Source organism: Microtus oregoni, unplaced genomic scaffold, assembly GCF_018167655.1.
Source record: "Microtus oregoni isolate MIOR12 unplaced genomic scaffold, Mior012 000010F_ref0000083, whole genome shotgun sequence".
In the NCBI taxonomy this organism is placed as follows: Eukaryota; Metazoa; Chordata; class Mammalia; order Rodentia; family Cricetidae; genus Microtus; species Microtus oregoni.
The window spans coordinates 13,927,945-13,954,931 of NW_024543069.1; the positions used below are offsets into that span (position 1 = coordinate 13,927,945).

The 26,987-nt window shown below is 37.9% G+C and overlaps 1 protein-coding gene across 1 annotated transcript in view; it reads right to left on the reverse strand.

Moving 5' to 3' along the window:
• The window catches only part of Rsrc1 (arginine and serine rich coiled-coil 1), a 275,985-nt gene that overhangs the window by 196,726 nt on the left and 52,272 nt on the right, over positions 1–26,987 (reverse strand). Inside the window, exon 4 of the mRNA XM_041659536.1 lies at positions 1,824–1,994. Coding sequence (XP_041515470.1) covers positions 1,824–1,994 — 171 coding nt within the window. The remainder of the gene's footprint in view (positions 1–1,823; positions 1,995–26,987) is intronic.

The window sequence follows — 26,987 nt, forward strand, 5'->3', positions numbered from 1 at the left end:
ATACCTACAATTAAGTGTGGTCCTCACCCCTATACGGAGACCACTACAGAGATCCACAGTAGCCAAAATTCAGAGGGTAAGAGATGATAGCGTATCAAACCCCGAATGATACATCTGCAACTCAATTATTCCACCTAAGCCTCACAGAATATTGTGGAAGAGTGTCAGGAAGGACTGGAGCCCTACTCTGAGATGTCTTCTGATATCTTCCACATATGAGAGGGAAGCTGAACAAAAGAATCTCAACAATATGGCTGCCCATACAAGGTTTGCATAATGACAACATTAAGTTGACATGCCTACATGGAAAGGGAAATTCCACAAGATTTCAACCTTGATGAAGAATTACAGTCACTGGCTGCTAAGAGAGGGAAGATCAATCTTTTCCAGGGATAAGCTTCCACATAGGTTGTCCAATTCCAAACATTCAGTCCTGGACACGTGTACATAGGAGCAACACTAGCGGGGCTCAGTATGTTGTACAGACATACAATTTAATAACGACAGTTAAGGAAGCAGTCAGCAACGTGGGAGAGCGTTGCGAGGAGAAAGAGTGGGTGGCACCATTCCGTGGTCTGCAGTCCCAGACAGAAGAAGCAGGAGAAACTGAGCTGAGGATCAGCATTCACCTCTATTTGCACCCTTACTAGAAGGCTTTGTGACCAGCTGCCTCGAGTTTCTGACACCATGGCCTCCTCCACAACGATGGCCTGAGCCTTTAACTGTGACCCAAAAGAACCTTCCTTTCTAAAGATGCTTTTCTCAGCTGTTTTGACATAGCAATGAGAAGAGAAATTATATAACATCTAACCCCTATCTCTTTTCTTATAATGTTCTAAAACTAGAATTTGAATTTTCCTAGGATAGTTGTGGAATGGTCAAGAAAAAGTTACATCTTTTTAAACTTTTGTCACAAGGTTAACATTTCAAAAAGTAAACAAAAGCCAGCAGTCCAGACAGGGCTTCATATCAGCACTGTGAATGTGACATAAAAGCTGAGAACAGAAGATGCAGAGTACAGCACAGGAGTTAAGAGAACTGGAAAGTCTAGGAGATGACCTGAGTTCAGTTCCCAGCTCCCAGAGGCCAGTAATTCCAGTTACAGATTATTACATGCTCCCTTCCTGGCCTCCTTAGGAACCAGAACACATGTGCACTGTTGTAGTTTGAATGTAACTGGCACCTATAATCTCATAGGGAGCGACACTATCAGGAGGTGGAGCTTTGTAGGAATGGCCTTGTTGAGAAAGCATGTCACTATGGGGCTGGGCTTTGAGGCCTCCTATGCTCAGGATACCACACGTTTCAGATGACTTCCTTTTGCCTGCAAGATGTAGGACTCTCAGTTACTCCTCCAGTACCATGTTTGCCTGCATGTCTCCATGCTCCCAGCCATAATGATAATGGACTGAACCTCTGAAATTACAAGCCACCAACTCAATTAATTTTTTTTTTTGATAAGAGTTGCTGTGGTCATGGTATCTCTTCACAGCAATAGAAACCCTACTAAGATATGCTCATTCCCCATATCAACACATTTAATTTAAATTTTAAAAAATCTTTTTAAAAAAGTTAGGTAGAGACAAAAAGAACAGAAAAGAATGTAAGAAGAGTTACATGTTGTTATTAAAATTAACTTAATAAATTTTTAGAGAATAAAAACTTCAAGAACCATGCAAGATACTGGCAAGCCCTTACCTTCTTTTCCTCTTAAAGGAATTTACCCACAAGGGCAGGAACAGGAAGCAGCTCAGAGAGAAAGTTTAGTCTGCACACTGCTGTGGCATTACTAATCTTCACTCCAGCAGCTCTTATCAACTCACCGTTTGATGCTGTGTCCTTCTTTGTCCTTGCCTTTGTCCTTCTCCTGGTCCCGCTTCTCTTTGTCCCGTGCTTTGCGTCGTTCTCGGTCCCTAGACCTACTACGAGTTCTTCTATGGCTGGATCTCTCACTGCTTCGACTATGGGAACGTGGACGAGGTCTTGACCTGGACCTACAGTGAACAGATTTTATTAAATAGATTTAGTCTGCCTTGGATTAAATAAGCAATTGACCTTTGAAATTACTTTAAAGTACTTAGTTTCAACTCTAGAGCCAAAAATTAATTGTGCAATGGAAGTATATGAAGGATAACATACACATGATCACACTCACTTAAAATTCTATGATGATATAAAAATGATGATGATTTTGAAGGAAATTAAGGTTCAATTAAAATGCTAGAAAAAGAAATAGGATAAAAGACTGTCATGTAAGTTGAATAAAAATTAAGAATATAATCTTAATAACTATAATTAGTTAATAACTTCTACAGTATACATTTTCTGAGGAAGTATCTTCAGGTGTATGGGTGGAGAAACAAAGAAATGTGTGATTATAGATATATAATTTAACTAATCATCTGACTTTATGTACAACATATGACTTTAGACACAACATGCTATGTACCTAAACTTTATAAATAAAAATAACTTCATGTTAAGGAGAAAAATGTTAGCAAAATAGGCGCTAGGAGTATGACTCAGTGGGCAAAGCACTGGCCGTGAGAGCATGAGGCCCAGAATTTGCATCCCCAGCACTCACATAAGAAGCTGGGCATGGTGGCCACCATGTGTAACTTCAGTGTTGACGGTGGAGACAGGTGGACTGTGGCAGATTCTGACACCCTGCTTGCTGACTGACTTAGCCAAAATGGTGAGCTCTAAAATCAATGAGAGTTTCTCTCTCAAAAGTAAGGTGGAAAAGAGACTGAGGAAGATATCCTACATGAGCTTCCAGCCTGCACAAGTGCTAACACAGGTGAGTGCACCTCAATACACATACACAAAGGTGTTAGCAAGTAAAAAGTTTGTTTTGTTGTTGTCTTTGGATGTTTTTGCCTGTTTTACTCAGACTAGTCTTGAACTTCCAAGTTCCAACAACCAGTGTGCCTCGGGCTCCTGAGACACTAGAAGTACAGATAAACAGCACCACAAGGGAACAAGGAAGAGGCAAACAAGGCCAAGTCTTCAAAATTCAAATAAGGTCTTAGGTCTCCTCAAACAATAGAACAAATTAAATGTATTTAACATAATCTGTAAAAACAGGGTTTTCATTATCCTTAGACTCTCTTTTATCTGCTCACTGCCCCTTCTATTTTCTCAATGTGCGAGTAAGACCACTAACCCACTCCATCGCGCGAACCATATAAAGTGATACATCAGGGCTAAGAGGAGTGAATTCAGGTCCTCGTCAGAGTATTGAGAGAATTCCTCTAGCAGACTCAGAATCCTACAGATAACTAACACTATAATAAGGCACAGGAAAGTGACCAAAAGCAAGAGTTTGCTGGGAGTGGGATGGGACACATATTGGAAAAGTGAACAGCAATGAGAAAGCTGCCACTCTTCAGGTAAACTCAAGACTGCACCCAGAACAGATAAACTCCAACCAAAAATTTTCAGATTAGAAAACCCACCAAGGACCAACTGGCAACACAGACAATAAAAGGTGAATTCTGTAAGAAAAAGTCAAAAATTATATCCCAGAATTTGAGATAAGTGCTAAGCCACTAAGCTACATGCTCAACTCTGTGATATCAAAAAAAATTTATGTAAACTATTTTCAAAGCTCTGTTTGAAACTCAAATCAAGAACAGCAAACTCCAAACCGCTAAGGATGAAAGCATGAACCCAAAATTTCAGCTGTGCACATAAACACAGACCTCTGCAACCTCAAATCAAGTTAATATCCTGCTGAAATAAAGACTTAAGATCACATTACTGAGAAGAACACAACAGTATTACCAGCATGATACTCATCATGCCCAGGATAGATTTTTTTATATGCTATATAGACAAACAAATACATAAAATGTGCTCCATTCTTGGGGTGCAGAGAGGAAACAGTGCAGTGGATGCGCGTGGACTCATGGACTCTACAGTAGGGGTGGAGAGAGTAAACAGTGCAGTGGGTGCGCGTGGACTCATGGACTCTACAGTTGGGGTGCAGAGAGGAAACAGTGCAGTGGATGCGCATGGACTCTACAGTAGGGGTGCAGAGAGGAAACAGTGCAGTGGATGCGCGTGGACTCATGGACTCTACAGTTGGGGTGCAGAGAGGAAACAGTGCAGTGGATGCGCATGGACTCTACAGTAGGGGTGCAGAGAGGAAACAGTGCAGTGGATGCGCGTGGACTCATGGACTCTACAGTTGGGGTGCAGAGAGGAAACAGTGCAGTGGATGCGCATGGACTCTACAGTAGGGGTGCAGAGAGGAAACAGTGCAGTGGAAGTGCATGGACTCTACAGTAGGGCAGATGCTTGAATTAGCAGACAAAGATTTTAAAGTAGTACTTATAACCATGCTTACAATGAGTAGAAAACTAAGCAATCTCAGTAAAAAGCCAACAACAACAACAAAAACCCTCAGGAAAATAAAAAATAGAAATTCTAGAACTGAAATAATCTGAAAAACAGTATGTTGAATGAGACTCAAGACAGAGTGGTAGATAATGAGATCAGAATCTGCATCTCATAATGACTCAATTACAATTATGGAATCTAGCCACAGTCGTAGCGGGCATCGTGAAAAGTGTTTACTATCAGGACTTTCAGTGCCAGAAGTCTTGTTTTAACCAGTTAAGCATGAAAACAAAATAAAGGAAATATAACAAGAAAGGGATGAAGTCAAACTATCCTAATTTGTAGATGATCCAATACTATCTGCAGAAAATCCTAAAAACTTCACCAAAAGATTATTAGAACTAATAAAATAATATCAGTAATGTTGCAGGATACAAAGCCAACATACAAAACTCATTGCAACCAGGCATGATGGCACAAACCTGTAATTCCAGTGCTTGGGAAGTCAAGACAAGTGATCAGTAGATGGAGGTGAGCCTTGCTACTCAATGAGTTCTAGGGCTATCGTAGCAAGATCCTCTCTTAAAACCAATCAAAATGTCTCAGTAGCGTTTTAGTTTTATTTTTGGTGGTCCTGGGAATCAAACCTAGGTGTCACTGACGTTAGGAAAATGCTCTACTACTGAGCTTTCTATCTAGCCAACTCAGCAGCATTTAATACACCAGAGAGATGAGAAAATCAGGAGCATAAGCTCATAACAATAGCTATAAAATAAAAGCCCAGAAACAAATTTAACCAAAGAAGTTAAAGAATTCTACAATAAATGTTACAAAATCTTAACAAAAGTAATGAAAGACATAAAAACACTGAAATTTTTCCCATGTTCAAGTATTGAAAGAATTAATAGTTAAAACATCCATAGCTTTCCAAAGCAATTTACAAATTCAATATAATCCCTGTCAAAATGCCAACAGCTTTCTTCATGAAGCTATAAAAGAAATCCTAACAGTTAATGTGGAAATACAAAAAATCTGAACTGCTGAACAAAGCTAGAGACATCGCAATACCGGAATTTAAGAAATAGCTCCACTATACACTCAGAGTCAGCAACACAGTATGAGGCCCGAATAACAGACACACAAATGAATGGAGCTCAATGCTGATCCCTGAAGAAAACCAACGGCAGCCAAAGTAATTCTTGACTAGGTCCCAAAATATGCACTAAAGAATGGAGAAGCCTCTCCAATAAACGGTTGTGCTGGAAAGGTAGACACCTAAACACAGAAGAACTAAACAAGAGCCCCATCTCTCACCCTATACAAAACTCAATTTGAAATGGATCTAAGAATTAAATTTAAGACTGATATTATCAGAGGAAAACAGGAAATCTTCAAGACATTGGTACAAAAAATTAATTTTAAATATGACATAAAATGCATACATGTCATATTGACAAATGAGATTAAAATACAGAATTATATATTAACATATATTATTATATAGGTATCAATAATTGGGTTTGTATATATTTATATGTTAACTAGCATATAATATGCATATAGCACATAGAATTAATGTATGCTAACTAAGAATGCTTAACTTGTATTGATTGTTTATGGATTTCACATCATGCATCCTGATTCCACTCATCCCCCCATTCCCTTGCTATTGAAGCCTCCCCACAAAACAAAATTTAAGTGAAACAAACAAACAAAAAAACAAAATAAAAATCTCAGCATGGAAGCTATAGTGTGGCTCACTGAGTCACACAGTCCCTTTAGTCCATACATCTTTGTTCATAAGTGTTTGCTGCAATGAATCATTGATGTTTGAGACCTCTGGTTTCCATTACCCTCTCAACACTGGACCCTCACTCAGACTCCTCTTGGACATCCTGTTGTTGCTCTGTCATGGGGATCCTTCAGCTTTGGATCTGCAGAACCAGCCACTTCAAGTGCTCCAGCAGTTCATAGATGGGGTAAATGTTGGACCAGCTTTCCCAGGCGAGCTCCCCAGAACTGCCCTGCCATGCTCACCCAATGTAGCAGACAGCAAGGAGGAGGGCCAGTTCTCCTGCTCTCACACCCTAGGTCCAGCTCACCCTCACTCACACCACCAGGGCCAGCTCTACTGTTTGCCCAGCAGAGATGCTGGCCGCTCTCCAGACTGCTGCCCTTGGTGAGGGGCAGGGCTGGCTCCTCCAGTCTCATGCCCAACCCCAGGTCAGTTCTCCTGCCTGTCACAAGTGGCAAGGGGTGGGGGAAGGCATATTTCCCTTACCCTTGCCATCCCATGGCATACGAGGGAAGGGGAATGGGCAGCTTGTAGGCTCTCATGCCTACAAGCCCGGCTCACCTGCGCCCTTGCCAATGGGGTCAGCTCTAGTGTGCTGCCCAGACAAGGTGCCAAGCCTGCTGTTTGGTGTGTGCGGATGAGGGCAGGGCCGGTTCTCCCACTCTCACCTGACACAGTGGCTAGGCTGAGGAAGGGAGAAACCAAGAATTTCTTTAAAGATAGATAAGCTGCTTTCAACGCTAAAAAGACTTTAAGAGCTTTATATCTTGAATAAATGTCTAATAATTTAATGTAGTTTGCTTACTTTGCCTCTAAGAATACTGCTGGAAAAGATATATAGCCATTAGTAGTTTGCATTGTGGGTTATAGTTGAGGTACAGTTTGGCAAAATTTTCATTGCACTCTTAACTAAATATACGTGTTAGAAATGTACATAAAATTAGATAAATATTAAGTTAAAATGAATAATTCCTCAAATAATGGTTTTTCTCAATGAGTTATTTCTTCTCTGACAACCTGTTTCCTTATATGCAAAATAGAGTAATGCCAACTGCCATAAGATACCATTTACCTAGGGAAATTGGACATTAGCAGCCATGTCAGTCAGGAGAAAGGAAGCATCAAGAGGGCAGCAACTGAAGGTGCACTAATGGGATTTGTAGCAGTCGAGTCAGAAGCATAGGAAATATGTTTTTTTCTCTTCTACTATAGCTAATGCAATAAAGCAGTATTCTGATTCCAAACCTCTACAATCTTAAGTTTAGCATATGGCTCACCCAAATTTTGCTGTATTTATTTCTATTAAACAGGAAAGCAAATAAGAATCTAAAGTGCAAAAAGACATAAAACAAACAAAACAAAAAACAACAAGTCTTCTCCACAGGTAATCCTCAATAACAAAATAAATGACCTATCACGTTTGCTTCAACAGGAAGAACCCGTCACCTACCATCCAACAACTGAAGCCTGCTGAGGACAAGCAGAGGTCTAGAAGCTAAGGCACTATCCCAGGAAAGCAAGAGTCGACTGGCACTGTCCCCAGACAAACACATCATCACTGGAGCAAAGCTACTGTGACCAGCAAGGCATCTGATCAGTTACTATCAAACCCAGTTTCCCCTCAGCACCTTCCTTGTCAATCTTTACTCTCAATTTATCAATTAAGAAAATTCTGTTAGCTTCAAAGCTATCTGACATAAACACTTTGCTGTTGAAAACACATGCCTGCAGTTCTCCGAAGTTATCTTGCTCATTATTCACCAAATATAATCAAGAAGTTCATGTCATTCTAGGATACCTTCCAATCATTGTTTCTCATTATGTATTAAATAAGGTAGCAAAACCATACCTATAAATTAAGGCACCCAATACATCAAATTAAACAAAATAATACGTTTTAAAATACCACAGTATACAACATTACAGGATCTTCTTCCTTTAAAAGACAATGCTCATTATCTTAATCCTCATACTGTGGACCTCTTCATCTTATCATCTTCACATTAAAAAGATACTCCAAAGAATAACAATGGAAGAAAAAATAGAAAATGCAAAACTACAGGCAGAGTTAAATTATAAAATAGTTTAAAATCACACACATATTTTAAAAGAATTAAGCTAAAAACAAAATTGATTAAGCTACTGACTTCTTCGTAATCACAAGAATTATGTGACACAAATTTGTATAAGATCCATATCTTAGACATATGATCAGTTTTGTTTACAATTAAGTAGCTTTACTTTCAAATCTTTACAGTCTCATCATAGAATAAATGACAAATCAAAATAAAAAGATTTCCTACTCTGGCCTAACAGACAAAAGAGAAAGGAAACTATATTAACATTTAAGATGTTATTTGTCCCCAGTTCCTTAAATAAGTATCTTTCTGATAAATCACTCTAGAAGTCTCTGGAGTACAAAAGCCAATATGGAGATGTATTATAAGCAAAGAACCATTTGGTAAAAAATGTGGGACTCTAGAACACACAATATATAAGCAATAAATGGACAGCAAGATGTCCTATTATACCAGATAAATGCTTTCAATATCTACAGAATAAGAAGAATAACCATAACATCTCTACATAAAATGAATTACTGCCCTCAAAAGCCAATTTTTCAAGTTTAATTGGCTAATAAGTTCTAAACACATGTAATCAAAACAGATACCTTAATATTTTGTCTTTCAAAAAACAGCTTCAGTACTTCAAACAGTCCTTAAGTTGAGTGCTACAAATAAAGATAACATTTGCTATAAAATAAAACTGTAATTAAAATTAAATAATTATACATTGAATAAACCCTAGCATAGATTTTATGTCAGGAGGACACTGTAAACAGATCCAATTCCACTCACTATCAGAACCTAATTAAAGCCATAATGAGGGGAATTTTTAAAGACCTGCACCCTGTATACTGTGGAAAAGGAGATGTACATCGATGGGTTGGTGGTAAAGGAAAACTAGAAAGCAAGATGCTGAAACTCAAACCTCTACAGAACAAAGATTACATCAAGGAATCTGAAAACTGAATATCACAGTAAATTATTGTCTCTTACTTTAAGAAGATCACAGAGATCAGTGATGCATACATAGCTCTGGGTCTCTAAGGGCATTTTCAGGAAGGATTAGTGAAGAAAATTGCCCTAAACTTCAGTGCTAGCATCCCATAAGTAGGTAAGCAAGGTATACACAATACGAGGAAAAAGAATGAGCAGGGGTGCTTCCTTTCCCGGTTTCCTGGCTGTGGAGATACTTTGCTCTGTCATGCCTTTCCTGCAACAATGAAATGAGACCTCTGAAACCATGAGTCACTAAAACTGACAAAGAATCAACTTGGCATCAGCCTTCTCCACTAAAACCTGCAGAGAAAACCGAGGAGTTCGAGGTGCAGGGGTGTACAGGACATGTGCTTCAATGCAACAAACAACAAACTGTCCTTTAAAGACAAACTAAAAAGGATGTACTTACTATAAGTATTAGCTTTTGGTATTCACAAACAAGTCAAGGGTATACGACAATTTCTAAATCAATCATCCAAACTATAACTAAGGACTGCAAGTTTTGGCCAGAAGGGAGGGGCACACGCCTTTAATTCCAGCATTCAGGAAGCAGAGGCAGGTGGATTTCTGTGAGTTAGAGACCAGCTTGGTCTACAGAGCAAGTGCCAGGACAGATATGGCAGTTGCACAGAGAAGCCAAGTCTTAAAACCTAAGAGGGTGTGTATGGGGGAAGCCCATAGGGAAAAAAATTAAATAAAATTAATCTAAAAGAATGAAGTAAAAAAATAGATTCATGGACAAACAAAATAAAGACTAAGATAGTAAATTTAAATTTAAGTATATCAGTAATAAATATAATTCAACTAAAGAATATAAATAAAAAGGAAGAGATGATCAAACTGAAATAGCAAAACTAGACAACTTTCACAATGAAATTGAAAAATAAAATCAAAGAAAGGTTTAGTATGGAAAAATATGTAGGCATAAGCAAAAAGAAAAGTGAAGAACTGCCAACATCTGGCAAAGCAGTCGTTTAGGGAGGAGCACAGAGAGATAAAGAGAGGTCAACACTTCATAATGGCAAGCTCAATCTACACCAAAAGAATAAAAAGTCCAAATTTGTAACATGTAATAACACAGCCAAGAAATATATAAAGCAATAGTAAAAATCTTAAAGGAACAATTCTAACTGTTGTACATTTGAGTGTGAGTTCTGGGTAATTAACAAAATAAGCAATAAGGAAAGACAAAAGACCTGGATAAATGTTTAAATCCAGCCATCTTTCTATTCTTCAAAACCACACATTATTTATTCTTATCATCATGCTAACTGATAATATTGTTTAAAATAAACCATATGGCAAGTCAAACCATGACTCAACATACTTAAAACATAGAAAATGTTCTATCTGAAGAAAATTAAAGAGAAAAGAATAAACAAAAAATAGGTAGAGTATTCCAAAAATTAATTACGCATATCTATATAACTCATAGGAAAGAAGAAATCACAGTGAATATTTTTAAATATCATTCAATAAATGTAGGGAGGCGGTGGTAGCACACGCCTTTAATCTCATCACTAGGGAGGGAAAGGCAGGCAGATATCTGTGAGAGCAAGCCAGTCTGGTCTATAGAGTGAGTTCTAGGACAACCAAAGCTACACAGAGAAACACTGTCTTGAAAACAAAACAAAAACAAACAAAATATCAATATCTATCTATCTATCTATCTATCTATCTATCTGATATAGCTACAGCCAAATTACAGTCGGAAGAAAAGACTCCTACAGCCAAAAGAGCACGGTGAAGAACAGTGTAAAAGCAGGATAAGCATCTATCTTGAGAGTAGAAAAAAAAAAGACATTTTGAATTCAAAGTAAGTGGGAAAATAAAAAAATCAAAGGTGAAAAAAACAGAAGATTAATAAATACAAAATCTGGTTCTTCAGAAATATTAACAAAGTTGCTAAATTGTCAAAGGAAATGATAGGAAAAGAGAAAAACAGTGAATGAGCTGTGGATAAATGAAAACAACCCACTGGAAACACAAATAAAAAGCACAGGAAAAGTGTTTTAGAGCTGGGGAGAGGGCTCAGATAGTAAGGAGTGGGCATGCAAGCCTGGAGATCTGAGGTTCACGCCCAGAACACACCTAAACTAAAAAAGCCAGGAACGAGGCTACAAAGATGGCTCCTCAGGTCTTAAAGAGCACTTGCTCTTGCAAAGGATGCCCCACCCAGGTCACAAGGCTCTTACCCAACTGTAACTTCAGCTCCAGGGGTGCCTGGTGCCTGCAACCTCTGAAGGCACTTGCACTCACTATGTGAACAGGTACACACACAATTGTGTGTGTATGTGTGTGTGTGTGTGTTTGTTTATTTTTAAAGAAACCAGATGTAGTAGCACACAACACTGAGAAGGCTGGCCAAATCAGGGAGCTCTAGTTTCAGTGACAGGGTAACTGAGAAAGACACTCAAGATTGACCTCTGGCCTCCAGCTATGTGCACACATATGCATGGGTGATGCATGAGCACATACGTGAACACATACAAACACACGCACAAAGCAAAACAACTTGTTTCAGTCAGGCAGTACCAGACTATAATCCTCACAAAAAGAAATATATTAAATGAACTCTGGAGTGCCTCGTTTCTTTCTCACCTAAGTTTCCAGGCCACAAAGCAGGAAAAGGAAACTTAAAACCTGGAGGATTTGTTAACAGCTCTGGAGCCTTAAAGGAGACAAGATAACAAGACTTTGCAAGGCACTGTACTAACCAGGAGGAAACAGAACAGAGAGGAATGGAGAAGTCTGCAGTGGGGATGTTCTAATCTATAAATACATGTGCTGAAATGCCATGGGATAAAAATACACTGGGAAGCAACCAAATTCCAAAATACCATTCAGGAAGAGAAATACTGTTCCCATCCACAGTATTAAAGAGAGCTCCCACATCAAGACATTAGTACTAGAGTTGTAACACTGAAGCTAAATTTCTCCTATAGTAAATGTCTTAACCAAGCTTGAAAGTAAGACTTGAGAGACTGTAAACTATAACTACATGAAAGCAGTAAATCACAGCTACACAAAGGTCCCTTAGATCATGCTTATTATAATGAATGTCTAATGTTTTCAAATATGAAGTTTAAAAGGGCGAAACTTTGTTAATCTGTTTGTTTGTTAGATCTGCTACTTGAAACTCATCATCAAAATCATAATAGTGGTGGGGGATGTAGTTCTGAGCTCAGTGCTCAACACCAGAAAGAAAGAAAGATGGGGGAGGAAGAAAAAAGACAACAGAAAAAGAAATAAATCATGATGGCTAATATTTCGGTCCAATCCACATAAATCCATGCAGAAAGAACTAAAAAGAGCTGAAATGCTACATTAGTAGCAACTATATTCTGGAGGCAAAATACACACATTCAGAATTCAAATAAGAAAATTAAGCAACTTGACTATTTTCAGCTTTTGTTATTTACTGGTGTTCCTCTGCCTTAAAGAAACATATTGACTTCAACAGGTTTCCCAAATATTATATTAGCTCTAACGATCAACATTACCTGTCTTCACCAAGAGAACAAGTTCCAGTGTCTAAGTGGTATAAATCAAGTGTGTAAATAGAGTTTATTTGCATATTCTTGGAAAGTAATTCCCTACTTACAAGCCCAATTGAAAAACTATTTATTATTAAAATTTCACACATGTTTACTGGGCCTATTTTTCAAATCAAGATTTACTAGTATCAGAATTCAAAGATAATAAAAATCAAAATCATTTTTATTTACTACAATATTTAATGTTTTAAAATATTCATAATAGTATGCACATTTAATAATGTTCTTGTTTAGCCAGGACACAGGCCCTGAGGTTTCCCCATAACACTGTGCTGGTATTTTTAGGAAGCTTATTTATTAGCTGTCTCATGATACTGTTTACTTCCAAGTACTTAAACAGTGATTGTTCTCTTCCTCTCCTCTCCTCTCCTCTCCTCTCCTCTCCTCTCCTCTCCTCTCCTCCCCTCCCCTCTCCCCTCCCCTCCCCTCTCCCCTCCCCTCCCCTCTCCCCTCCCCTCTTCCCTCCCCTCCCCTCCCTTCTCCTCCCCTCCGCTGCCCTCCCCTCCCCTCCCCTGCCCTTCCCCCTCTCTCTCTTTTTAGAAGATGAACCCCAATCCTATGCGGGGGCACTTCATGGTTTTGGTTTGGTTTGAGGAAAACTGAATCCTGGGGAAGGTCAAAGACCACAGAAAATCAGTGCTAAAACTGAAGTCTGAAGCCAAGTCTGCCTATAGCCTTTCAACTAAGGACAATGCCTGTGAGAGCTGATTGAGGTATCATTTTCAACAACAAATAAATAAAACAGAAAATAAGCATCTATACAGACTCATTTCTCAAATATTCTCAAAGTATTTGTTCCTTTTGAACAAATGGATCTGTTTGATAAGTGCTGGAATGCTCACACCGCAAATTCCTACTCATCCTTTCCAGTTTCCACTTTCTAAGAAAAATGGGAAAGGCTAGAATTGGGAAGAGAAAAGAAAGAAAAAGAGAAAGAAACACAGAATGCCAGTGCTTCCCCCACTAAAAACACATAACCCACCCACTCAGCCAAAGGTTAAGTCATTTAGTCAAGTTCAAAGATCTTCAAAGACTTCTCAGATCCAGATAAGCCCATATGTTACCAAAATTCTGTGAAAAAGCTATTACTTTCCAATCTGCTTCTCATGTTTAAGACACAGGACACACAGATGCCTGGCATCACTCATCGGTCTTCCTAAATTTTCACACTAGCTAATCAAGGTCCACCAATAATTCTCCTACCAAAAACCCCTAGAAGTGCCTTTATTCTATCAGTGCCTAGCTCGCCTGTAAAATCTGAAAGTAACCATAAAAGACCATTCAGTTACTGTACAATACGTGTTAATTTGCTAATTTCTTCACAGGTAATCAATTAAAATGTAAAATATTGGATAAAATTAGTTGCACTAAATTTAACAGCTGCTCCACAAGCATAATTAGCTTCACGAGGGCCATATGCACTCCGAGCAGAGAAGGAGTTGAAACAAACAGGCAGATTTTAAACAAGTTTGAGAAAATCTGCATTTAATTAGCAGGTGGGCACTACAACTGCATAACGTTTTTATATATTTATATTTATGAAGTGACAGAAGATCTAAAGGCTTTTTAAAACAGCGTTTATTGTTTGAATGGGAACTGTTTTGCTGCATGCTAAAGTGATTTAACTCCTTATAGCTCTGCTTTGAAAAAAATCATAAATGGTGAAAGAAAACATGTGGAAAACTGTAAAACTAGAAAGAATTCACGACAAAAAACAGATACACATACCATAACTAAAAGGAAACTACACTTAATTAAATGTATACTACATCTGGAATATCAGCCTAATAAAATGTGAAACTATTAATTTTCATTGTTCTAAAGGAAATGAGGTCAGTGTCATTTAATAATTCCTCCAATTACATTGGACTAACTCCTTGAACTGTATGTTCTGGACACCATTTAATCTCAAAATGCTACATACTTTACAATATCCTTACCTTAAACTTTAAATAAAAGCATTTAAATTACAAAGGGGCAAAAGAATAAAGTCAGCAAATGAAAATTTTTAACAGCTGGTAGCTACGAGCATATATTCTAAACCTGACGGCTTTCAGGTGAAGTTTGTCATGACGTCCTTAAGAATAAGAGCACACTCCTTCTCAAGAGCACCAAAATTACTTTTAAAAATCACTGTGAAAGTTAAGATGATGTTTATCTCATCAATATACTCATTGTAATTATCTATATTTATTGTTATTAATTATAAGTATATAAAAGAGTCTTTTTCAAAGACAAAATATTTGGTTTCTCAATAGAGTAATAAGTTTTTTTGAAGAAAAATGACAATTTCCCCAAAAGAAAACAGAATGATGAAGCCAGTTCCTGCATTATCAGTCAGTGCAACAATGGAAGAAATCCCTGCACTGTTTGTGATGGAAAGGAATGAAAACCAGAAGTGCTTATCAACTAAATAAACTAGTACCTTGGAAGTTGACTACTTCTTCACTTAAACAAATTAAATAGTGGCTATTAGTCTATTTCAGCATTAAAACTAGTGAGCTAAAGAAAAGGGTGAGGAGTGGATTGGGAAGTAAGAAAAGGAGGTGGGGTCAGAGAGGGGAACTGGGAGGAGAGGAGGGAAGAAAAACTTTGGTAGGACGTAAAATAAATAAATAGATAAATAAATAATTTTAAGGGGATGAGGTATATGCATGCAAACTTAAGTTATTAAGCACGAACTTTTGTTCTACTACCTTATTTCAGAATTAAAACTATCAACTTAATATGCTTTGTAACATGCAGGAGCTAAGCCTATAATTGATTTTTTTTATATTCAAGAAATCAATAAATGATAAAAATAGAAACATATAGCTGTGCAATCCATCTCTGATAATATTTAATCTACTTTAGCAATTGCTTCACAGTCAATAAAAAAAGAAAATCATCCTCCCAACAAATAATTTTGAAATTTGTAACTAATTTTTTCCTTCAAAGATTTTGTTAAAAGACAAAATATACTTTACCTACAGCAAGTTTGGTTGTTATAAATTTGATCACAAGACACTAATAATACAAGTTTATATTTATCTTTACAAAGCTGTGAGAAAAAATATATTCAATAGAGACTGGCTAGTTTCTCAAGTCAGAATACTATTTGTATAATTTTTAAATTTGATTTTCAATTACTTTGCGTTTGTTATTTGCTTCTCTTCCAAATCTAAGAATAGTCTTAAGTAGTTTATGTCAGTATTTTAGTTGCAGTAATAAGTGCTTTCATGGGAAAGGTGCTTCCAGTACAAAGTACACAGTCTTGGCAAAGGGGTCAAAACAAAAAAGGATTCCATCCTGCTCTAAGGGTAGTTACCGTCACTATTTGGCCTACATTAACTCTGGGAGGCTAAGGAAATTCAATATTGTCCCAAGTTCTCAAATTCAGTCCTGAACAAGTCAAAGAGCCTAGAATGCCAAGCACTGAAAGTGCCTACAGACATACACAATGCCTGAAACCCTTCAGAGGACTAACCTGGAAGGTGAGTGAGTTACGGAGGGATTAAAAATAAGGTTATACTCTGATCTACTCAAAGCCAGTGTGAACCCCAGCTGGACACTATCCTTATCGCCTGAAAAGGGGACCTGTACTATAGCTGTGTTCATTAAGTGTCGGTTTTATGTCTGACTTTGTGAACCTCACAAATGATTTGTGACTAACATAAAATCCAGAAGACTGAAACCCATCTGACATCCTTCTGACTTGTAACCTCTGAATTAACTCTCCATACCTTGGTGGCACTGTTGCTCAGATCCCTCATATCCCACAGCCTCCTGCAAGCCCTTGCCTAAACACCATTTCCTTATTATCCTGCATTCCTACCTTGTTAATACTGAAACATGAATTCTCCCAACCTGCAACACCACTACCCTGTCTTCTTTGCCCCGAGACACATAATACAATGCTTCTTGGATGGTATTTACTGTTTATCCTTGCTCACACTCCTCAAGAAGATTAACAAGGAAGTTTTTATTTAACAAATGTATCCCAAGTACCTAGAGTATCCCAAGTACCTAGAACTGTGCCTCTCACAAAAAATACTCAAATATTTTTTTAAATGAGTAAATACAGGTACTACAGTCCCAATTTTTTGTCTTGTCTCCTAAATGTGCTAACATTATGTATTTTTTTCTTAATAAATTCAGTTAAACATTGATCTGATCTTTTTCCATGAATAAAAATTCTTAATGTCTATTAGAAATTAACAGCATTCTCTGTTCTTACCAGTAAAAAGGCATGAGTAAAATTAATATCATAACACTGCAAGCTATGTGAGCTCACATTGAGATTGTTCTGTATCACCACACTACAATAACAACAGCTAAGAAGACGCAAATGACACCAAAAACATAAATATAAAAGGAAAATTAAGAAATTTAGACTTTATTAAAATTTAAACTTTTGCTCTGGAAAAGATCCTGCAAAAAGAATGAAAAGACAAGCTATAACTGAAAGAACCAGCTACTGGGAAGTGGAGTTACTCTCCTGTATTCTCAAGTTACTCAAAGGCTAAAACAGGAGGACTGCTTGAGTCCATTAATTAAAGGTCAGCCCGAGCAACACAGTGAGAGCTAAAATATTAACATTAAAAATAATTAAAATTAAAAACAATTATTAAAATTAAAAATATAGGCACTTCAATTAGAAATGATCAAAACAAGGCATTTCACCAAGAGGAGGTAGGATATTAAATATGGACTGTAACATATGTTCTACATCACTAGGGAATTCAAGAGGCAAATTAGGATGACTATGTCTTATCACTATATAACTATAGGGGAGCCAGAAATGGGTTACATCTTGTTAAGTCCTTAGAAAAAGTGATTCCAGCCGGGCGGTGGTGGCACACGCCTTTAATCCCAGCACTCGGGAGGCAGAGGCAGGTGGATCTCTGTGAGTTCGAGACCAGCCTGGTCTACAAGAGCTAGTTCCAGGACAGGAACCAAAAAGCTACGGAGAAACCCTATCTCGAAAATCAAAAAAAAAAAAAAAGAAAAAGTGATTCCATAGATCCACCCCCACCCAACATCACAGTAAGGCTGTATTACTGAAGACATAACTTATTTATATCATCAAACTTAGATATATCAAGTTGTTACCCAACTAGAAGTTTCACCCCTACGAACTAGCATTTGTATATAGTTCTAGACGGTACTCTGAATATTACTGGAAGCCAAAATAATCATCAATATTACCCAGCTATAAAGCCTGCAACCTACAACTGAAACCTGCCTGCAACATGCAGTGGTGGCACAAATGTTGGGAGTAACCAATCACTTGACTGGCTTGAAAGCTCACTCAATGAGATGGAACCCATACCTAACACTGATAAAGTGGCCAAGACCCTGAGACTAGATAATAAAGCAAGGAATACATTTAAAAAAAAAAAACAATTTCAGTAAGCAAGAAACAAAAACTCAAAGAATCAGTAAGATAATAAAATATTTAAACAAAACTTAAAATTTGACCTAATTGGCATAAAAGTCACTAATAACTAAAAATATGCACATATGCCAGGTAGTGGTGACACCTGCCTTTAATCCCAGCACTTGGGAGGAGAGGAAGGCGGATCTCTGTGAGTTTAGATTCAGCCTTGTCTACAGTTAGTTCCAGGACAGCCAGGGTTACAAAAAGGAACTCTGTCCAAAAAAAACAAAAAACAAAAAAAAAAACCCCTGTACATCCTTTAAGATGCAGGCATAATTTAAAACCTAGCCATACACCAGATCATGGAGAATTCTTTATATATTTTAGAAAACTGAAATTGCCTTGAATAGGTTCTCTGATCAAAGAACAATAATTCAATAATGCTAGAAAACAATAAAGACAAAGATGACTAAAAAAGAAAAATCACTTTGTTTGGAAATTTCTAAATTCATTTGTCCTATTTCTCTGTAACCTATAGGTCAAAGAAAACATCACAAAAGAGACTAAGGAGAAATCTTAACCAAATGATCATGAAAACACTGCATGACACTTAGTGGGCATGAATCCTAAACTATGCAGACAGAAAAATGCATCCAAATACTAAAATGCAGTGGTTTAAGCATCCATTTCAAGAATTCATTTAAACGTGCATGATAAATTAAATTTAAAGAAGAAAATCGTGGCTATAGTTTAGCAACATTCACAAGACACTAGCAGTCACCTACAATCCCTAAAAATGAAAGAGAAAAAACACGAAGAACAATTACAGCAAAAATTAGTGAGAAGAAAATAGGAGAAAGGTCAATGAAACCAAAAACCTTGGGAAGACTTGTCTGGAGAGATGGCTCAGTTGGTAAAGGTGCTTTGCTGTTAGTATCCACGACTACATGGTAGAAATCAAGAGCTGACTCATATAAATTGACTTCCACTTATTTACTGTGGCAGTCATCTTCCAGTACCTCAACAAAATGACAAAGGCAAAGTGGAGGGGTACTGTCTCTGTGTTCATCTACATGTTTACTAGGCCTTGCAGGAAACATGGAGCTGTTTCTCTGGCCACATACATGCAAATCTACAAGAAGAGTGATACTGCAGACATCAAGGAAATGGGGCACTGTTCAAAAATAATGCCACATAACTGTTACCATGGCAAAACAAGAAGAGTTAAGTATGCCACCTCGCCACTTAAGGCAGCATGCCATGGGCATCATTGTAAACAAGAAGTTATGGGTGACATTCTCCCAAGAGAATGAATGTGTGGACTGAGCCCCAAGTAAAACAATCAGAAAAAAAAGAAAGAATGAAGGAAACAAAAGGGTACCTGGGTTCAACTTAAGAGCCAGCCTGCTCTACCCACAGAAGCACACATTGTGCACACCAATGGAAGGAGTCTGAGTTGCTGAAGCCCATTCCCTATGAATTCATGGCTTAACATACAAAAAGAAATAAAGGACCTATGATGATAACCACAAAAACAGCACACGCTTAATAAGTCTATGTCCATGTATATGACGTTCAATCAGTAATGCTTGCATTCACGGCTACTGAAGGGAACAGGAGAAGAGAGAAGGCGGTGAAGAATCTGAACAGCTGCATACTGCACTAATCATTTACAACGTCCTACACCTTCCACTCCCGGCCATTTCACCAAAATGTTTTACATGAATAAATAAAAGTCACTTGTCTACCTTACTGGTATGGAATTCCTTCCTAGATAATAGGCCTAGTTAGTTCAGTTTTAAATTTAATGCCTTCCTTCTTGACTACTGAGTTCACTTTACAAAGTTCAAGTCATTTAAAAGTAAATAAATCATCCTTTAAACAGTTATTAAATGCTAAGTGATGGGCTAAGAATTGCAATTGCTGCAACTCCAATACTGACAATATTTTTTAATTTTTAATTGCTTTGTTGAGATCTAGTTGACTTGCCATAAAATTCACCCATTTCATGTATAAAACTGAATTTCTTTGTATAAAGATACCAACACTGTAACCACTAACATCCCTCAGTTTTGGGGACATTTTCATTATCCCAGGCGATCCCTCACACATTCATATACTATTAGTCATAACAGATTCTCCACAGCTAGAAAAATCAAAAAGGATTTGCAGGATTGAGTTATGATCTATTTGTACTAACCCTACTAACCATGATTATTTATCAAATACATATAATTCATCGTCTAACAGCCATAGATAAGTAAAAGTTCTATTTATCCAACTCAGCAACTCTGATAGAGATGACAGATGGTGTGCTGGCTAATTTTATGTCAACCTTACACAAGCTAGAGTTATCTGAAGAGAGAACTCAACTGAGATAATGCCTCCATTACTTTTAAGGCATTTAATTAATGATTGGTGAAGAAGAGCTCAGTGCACTGTGGGTGGTACCATCCCTGGGCTGGTGGTGTTGTGTTCTATGAGAAAGCAGGGTGAGCAAGCCATGATGAGTAAACCAATAAGCAGCCCCCCTCCATGGCCTCTGCTTCAGCTCCTGCCTCCAGGTTCCTGCCCTGCTTGAGTTCCTGCCCTCGCTGCTTTTGATGGTGAATTGCTGTATGGAACCATGAGTGAAATAAGTCATTTCTTCCTCAAGTTATTCTTGGTCATGATTTTACATCACAGCAATAGTAAACATAATTAAGGCAGACAGACAAGGAGGTGTCATCTGGAAACACAAAATCAAAAGTGTCCTGTTTATCATTCCCTGCAAACCCCCATCCAACGCTCAGTATGCACAAGGAAACCACGGACGCACACCTCGCCCAAGAGCATTGTGAAAACAATCCCATGTCTCTAGTCAACATCAAAATTCTCATCAAAGGATACTGAATAAAATCTTTTTCATAAGTAAGTGGCTATCACAAATTCAAATGCAAAGTTTCCACTGATGAATGAACAACAAATCAGTTATTGAAGTGACATTTAATCATTGCTAAAATTTAAACTTATTTACATATAAACTCAGAGTTTAAAAAAAAACAGAAATCTTCCGATAGAGACCAATAATTATTTTTAAAATTAAAAATGAACAAAATATGAATATTTATCCTAAAAGATAACAGCATATTTTAACTGTTTGATTTTAGGAACATTTTAAGGTTGCTTGCCAAGATTTCCCAAATAAATATGTGAATTAAAATGTGCTATTAACCTTTTCTAGTCACAGAGCAAGTGATAAAATCAACCAACAAACAGAACAATTCTGCTTAGGCTTAAGAGAGACCTGTGCTACCAATATATTCCCCTCCTTTACTGTCTTGCTCAACACTCCATAAAAGCTGTTATTAAAAGTTTGTAGTCACACAAAAGCAATATGCTTCTTTTCTCCTTTCTTCTTTCATAGTTTACCTAATCAAGCACATATTAATGAAAACTTGGATATCAAAGCAGACTATAGAGTGCTGATAAGAAGGTTCTGAAGTTAAGACCCACTGAAATGCCAGCACTCACATGACTGCACACAACTGTCTGTAACCCCAGTTCCAGGGAACCTTAAGGCTTCTTCTGATCTCCAAAGGCACCAGACAGGACATGCTGCACAGACAAAGATACAAGCAAAACACCCCTATACATAAAATCAACCAAATTTTAAAATAAAAAAGGTTTTTAAAAACAGAATATATAAACACAAAGTATCTCATTAAATCCTAAAATTAGAAACAGTTAAAACATTTCTTTTCCCATGGGGGGGGGGGCAAGTTAAGAGAAGATCTCTCTATGTAACCCGGGCTGACTGTCCTGCAACCTGTAGACCAGGCTGGCATAGGCTCAAACTCATTGAGACTGTGCTGCTTCTGCCTCTAGAGTGTTGGATTTAAGGTGTACTACCACCTAGTTTTTCTTAATTTTTTTTAACCATTTGACTATGCCATTGCTGGACATGGCTTTTACTCTTTGAGATTCAAGGACTTTCCATTTTAGTTTTTTTCAGACTTATAATGTGTGTGTGTGTGTGTGTGTGTGAGAGAGAGAGAGAGAGAGAGAGAGAGAGAGAGAGAGAGAGAAAGTGAAAGTGTGTTGCCTGTGTATATATGTATGTGCACCATGTGTGCCTAGTGCCCAAGAAGGCTGGAAGCCAAGGGCAGGGGCCAGAAGTCAACAGTAGAAGCAAGAAGTCAAGGGAGGAGGCCAGAAAAGGCTGTCAGATACCGTGGAACTGGGGCTCCTAATGGTCTGGGAATCAAACCCAGGTCCTTTGCAAGAGCAACAAGTGGCCCAAGCTGCTGAGTGATCTCTCTAGTCCCTCAATAACTTTCTTTAATACAGCATTCTACCAAATTGGAACACTTCTGGCCACTATACGTCTTTAGATATGTTTTCCACCAGATTTTCTTGTCTACTGTTAGAATTTTAAATATATATATATATATATATGAGTGTTAGTTACACATGCTCCTGAGTGGTTTCTTGCTTTATTTTTCTTTCCTCATTGTTCTTCAGATTGAATGGTTTTTCCTATCTATCTTTAAGTTCACTCTCTTTTCATATTTGCTACAGATATAGATATTGAGTTGCCTGGGAAAATGTGAATCTATTCATCCCAGAGAGCTTCCCAACACAGGACAGCAGGAAGACAGTTCTAGACCTGCTCGCTGTGTACTGCAGTTGAGCCTGAGCCCTATAAAGTTCCATGGGTATTCAAAAGACAAGCAACTACATTATACCAGCAGGATGATTAACACTCAGGAGACCCTAAAAGGTCAACAGCAGGTCTTCTGCCTGTACTTACATCAATGCTATGGTTACTCTACTCCCAATCCATTTGGGAGCTATTTCTTGGCTAAAATAGACACCTGCTACAGAAGCACCTTGGAAAAATAAGAGAATATATGCAATCACCCTACAGAATGTAGATACACAAAGAAAAGGGGCTACCATGACATCTCTTGCAGACATCAGATACTGTCCAATACATACTTAGCAGCAGTATAAAGCAATAGAAGGAGGAGTCCGCAGTTCAGTGACCACCTTCGCTTCCGCACCTGTAGCCAGCAGTCTCCTAAGGCCCCTGAAAGAACTGGTCTAATACTTCATCTTCTTCTCCACATGATTCATTTCCCACTCTTTTTCCTCTGTAGAGTTGGCAGAACGTTTACTATGCTGTAGATTTTAAATGCCCTGTTTTATTTGTTATTCCCCTTTAGACAGTCATCTAATTTTGAGTTGGCATGTTTTCCGTGGTGATGCCATACTGGCCTTAGCTTCATTCTTTTTCTGTCCCCTATGTAGCCTCCCTGGCCCCTTACACTTAACTGTATACTGAATTAACCTTACTTGCTTTTTAAAAAAATATTACTTGATTTTACTTTTGTATTCCTCTCACTACAGATATTCAAATTTGATGTGTAACATTCTCACTAAAGGAAGTCACCTTGCCTTTCTTCTGTATTTTTCTCTAATCACTTGCTCTTTCCCCTTCCATTCATAACATCCTTCTCAGCTCTCTTCAGCTTTCATCTGTTTGCAACGCTTCTTTGTTCCCCATTTCTGTCACGCTCCTTTGCCTCTTTCATCTATTACTGTCACATTTACTAAGTAATTTTCAACTCTACAGTAAAGTCTACAATAATTCTTGCATTTTCAGTTCTTTCACTTTCAGTGAACTATTAGTGAGCTATAGTTGATTTTAAGTCATTTCTGTAAGAAAAAGACCATTTCTCTATCTCGCACGGGTCAATGTTGCTGTTAAAGCAAACTCACGTGAGCAATGGGCTAACAGTCTCCAATTTCCAAAGACGATCTGAGTAAAGAAATCATAAGACAGATCTAAACCAAGAGATCACAAATCACAACACAAGAAACAAGACAACAGTGCCCCCTGAGAACACAAAACTACTCAAATGCCAAACACAGAGATACTGAAGCAAGCACAATGCCGGGGGTGGGGATCAAAAGTTTTCAAGTAAAAATGATCAATTTCCTGAAAAAGAATACAGACAAATAGATTTCATGCGTGTCCTTAACAATAAGCACCATAGACAGAAAAGGTCAACAAAAATGAAAGACAAAATCAGCAATAAACATATTAAAAAAATGAAAATGAAGTTAGGGGAAAAAGAATAGAAATGTTGGAAATCCAAAGCTCAATGGACCTAATTTTTTTTCTTTTTCCTGCTATTATTTATTTGTTTGTTTGTTTTGTTTTGTTTTTTCGAGACAGGGATTTTCCTGTGTAATAGCCCTGGCTCTCCTGGAACTGGCTTTGTAGACCAGGCTGGCCTTGAACTCACAAAGACTTGCCTGAATCTGAGTGCTGGGTTTAAAAGCCTGTGCTACTACCTCCAAGCTCAATGAACCTAATTTTTTTAAAGGAAAGAAAATTCTGTAAAAAGCAGAACCAGTAAACTGGAACAAGCAGAAGCCTGTTGGGGACAGAAGATACAGTCCCAAATCACTGAGGAAAACACAGAAGCCTGTTGGGGACAGAAGATACAGTCCCAAATCACTGAGGAAAACACAGAAGCATAACTACAGCCTCCAAGAACAAGAAGCACTTAGACACCAACACATGACCAGAGAAGAACTCTGCATGACATGTCAAAAATGCAAAGCAAATAAACACTATTAAAAACTGTAAGAGAAAACACCAACAGAAACACCAGAATCTCAGCAGGTCTCATTAGCAACACTCAAAGGCAGAAACACATGGGACAGTAGATTTTAGGCCCTAAAAGGATGTGACTGCCCACTAAACGCTGTGTCCAGTAAAGCTAGCTCCTGGAAGGAGTGTTAGGGAGCCCAACCGTGTAGGAAATCACAACTGCTCTGACTTTAGGACAACAGTCATGTTGTACATGGGGGACAGAAGTCCACAACAGACACTGTATTTCTCAGTTCTAAAATAGCCACTTTGGGGTTTTTGTTTGTTTGAATAGCTCCTATTTCTCTATTTAAAAAGTTCTATCTTGGGTCAGTGAGACTGTTCAGCAAGTAATGTTGAATGCTGCCAAGTCTGACTTCAGTCCCCAGAATCCACATTGTAAATGGAGAAAACCAACTCGGGAGAAGGAGAGAACCAACTCACACAGGCTGTCCTTTGATCTTCACGGGACATACAACATTCACACTCACATACACAATAAATTAATGTATTTTATTATAACTTCCTATTTGTTTCAGAAGTGTTTAATTTTATTTCACAGTGCAATGTTAAAACTGCATTAAAAGTCTGCATCTGAAAATCTCATCATCTAGTGCATCTTGACGCTGGCATTTATTGACTGTTTTTCCCTTAAATCCTCAGTTGTCAAAATGTTGAGAATTTTTGGATTCTATACTTAACATACTGAGTAGTACTATATCGTGAAGGCTCTACAACCTAAACAAAACCCTCTATAGTCTACCAATTTAGTTATTTTAGCCAGCAATTAACACAATTTAATTTAGATCAAATGGTCTCTGTCTTATTTTCTCTGAGTTGTGGTTCAATGTTACTTCAGATTTCAAAGATTTTGATACCTGTGTTGAATTGGTCAATCATGTGCAGCTCAGGGTTGAGTCCAGTTCTTGTGCAAACCACGCTGGGAACACAGAATCAACAATTCTAGGGGTTTTCCTTTCTGGAATTTCCCTCATATTTTCTGGCTCCCAAAAGGAACTTCTTCTAAGCCCCTTTTCCTAGAGCTTTAACCACTATGTTACCATCATGTGTTTCCACGGGCCTGAAGTGGCTTTTGGAGAAAACAAAGCAGCAGTAAATGAAAAGAGAAAGGCCAACCATCGGGTTCCACTATAATAACATCAGGGGCTTCCTGGGTCAGAAGAAATGCCTAAACAAAAACCAAAACTGTCACCCCAGTCTTTGCTGACTGTCTTCCTAAGCCACATTTTAATACTCTGTCGATATTCAGTGGGAAGAGAGGCTGTGTAGGCCTTACTATCTCAAGCACCTCGACATGCATAGCGTGCCATTTACAACGTCACATATCAATCCAGGAAATAAAGATGGAGTTTCTAGAGAAGAGTGTGGAAGAGGTGCGTGTGGGAAGGAGGGAGGTTTGGTAGAAAGAGAGAATGAGAGAGAGAGAGGGAGAGCAGAAGGGAAGTTAACAAACACAATAGTCCATTAGACTCTACCTTTGCTAGGATCAGAACAGAAATGTGGCTTCAATCTTTTAAAAGAAGCCCAAAAGAAGCAATTACATAAATATTCACATACCAAAAATTAACCAGTAGATCAATTCAGGTACAACTGTCCCTGACATTGAGATCATTCTTAAAATAAAGACTCTGCTGAATTCCAGATTCTAAAAAACTTTCCTCAACAGGCCACATGACAAAACCAACTCAGTAAAATCTATTCTAGAGAAGGTCAATAGATGGAATCTAGATATAAGACTCAGGCTTAACTAAGGGGTGGACTTGAAACTGGTAAAGAAATAGATACACTATGTATCCTTCAAGCATCGTCCCATAAATACTGTTATTCTTGGCAAAGCTTCCAAGAGGCTCTGCACAGCAGTGAGATTATATCCCCTGACAAGTACAGGGTAGGCAACCGCTTTATGTGGCGATTGTAGGTACAGAGGCATATATTTTACCAGTCAACCTAGAGAAGAATATAAGTAAAACCTTCTTATCACAATTGAGTATCCTAATAAAAACAATCACAGACTGAACCGTAGAATAACTTACTCCATCCCTTTGGTGCGCCAAGAGAAGCAGTTAGCTAAAACCAAGATTTCTTTCAGAATAGACTCTAAATCTTGTAAAGCATAAAGCTAAATGGGTCAAGTGGAGAAGGGACAAGTGGAGACAAGCTCCAATTACAATGTGAGAGAACTGAAATACAGAGGAGCCTTGCCTAC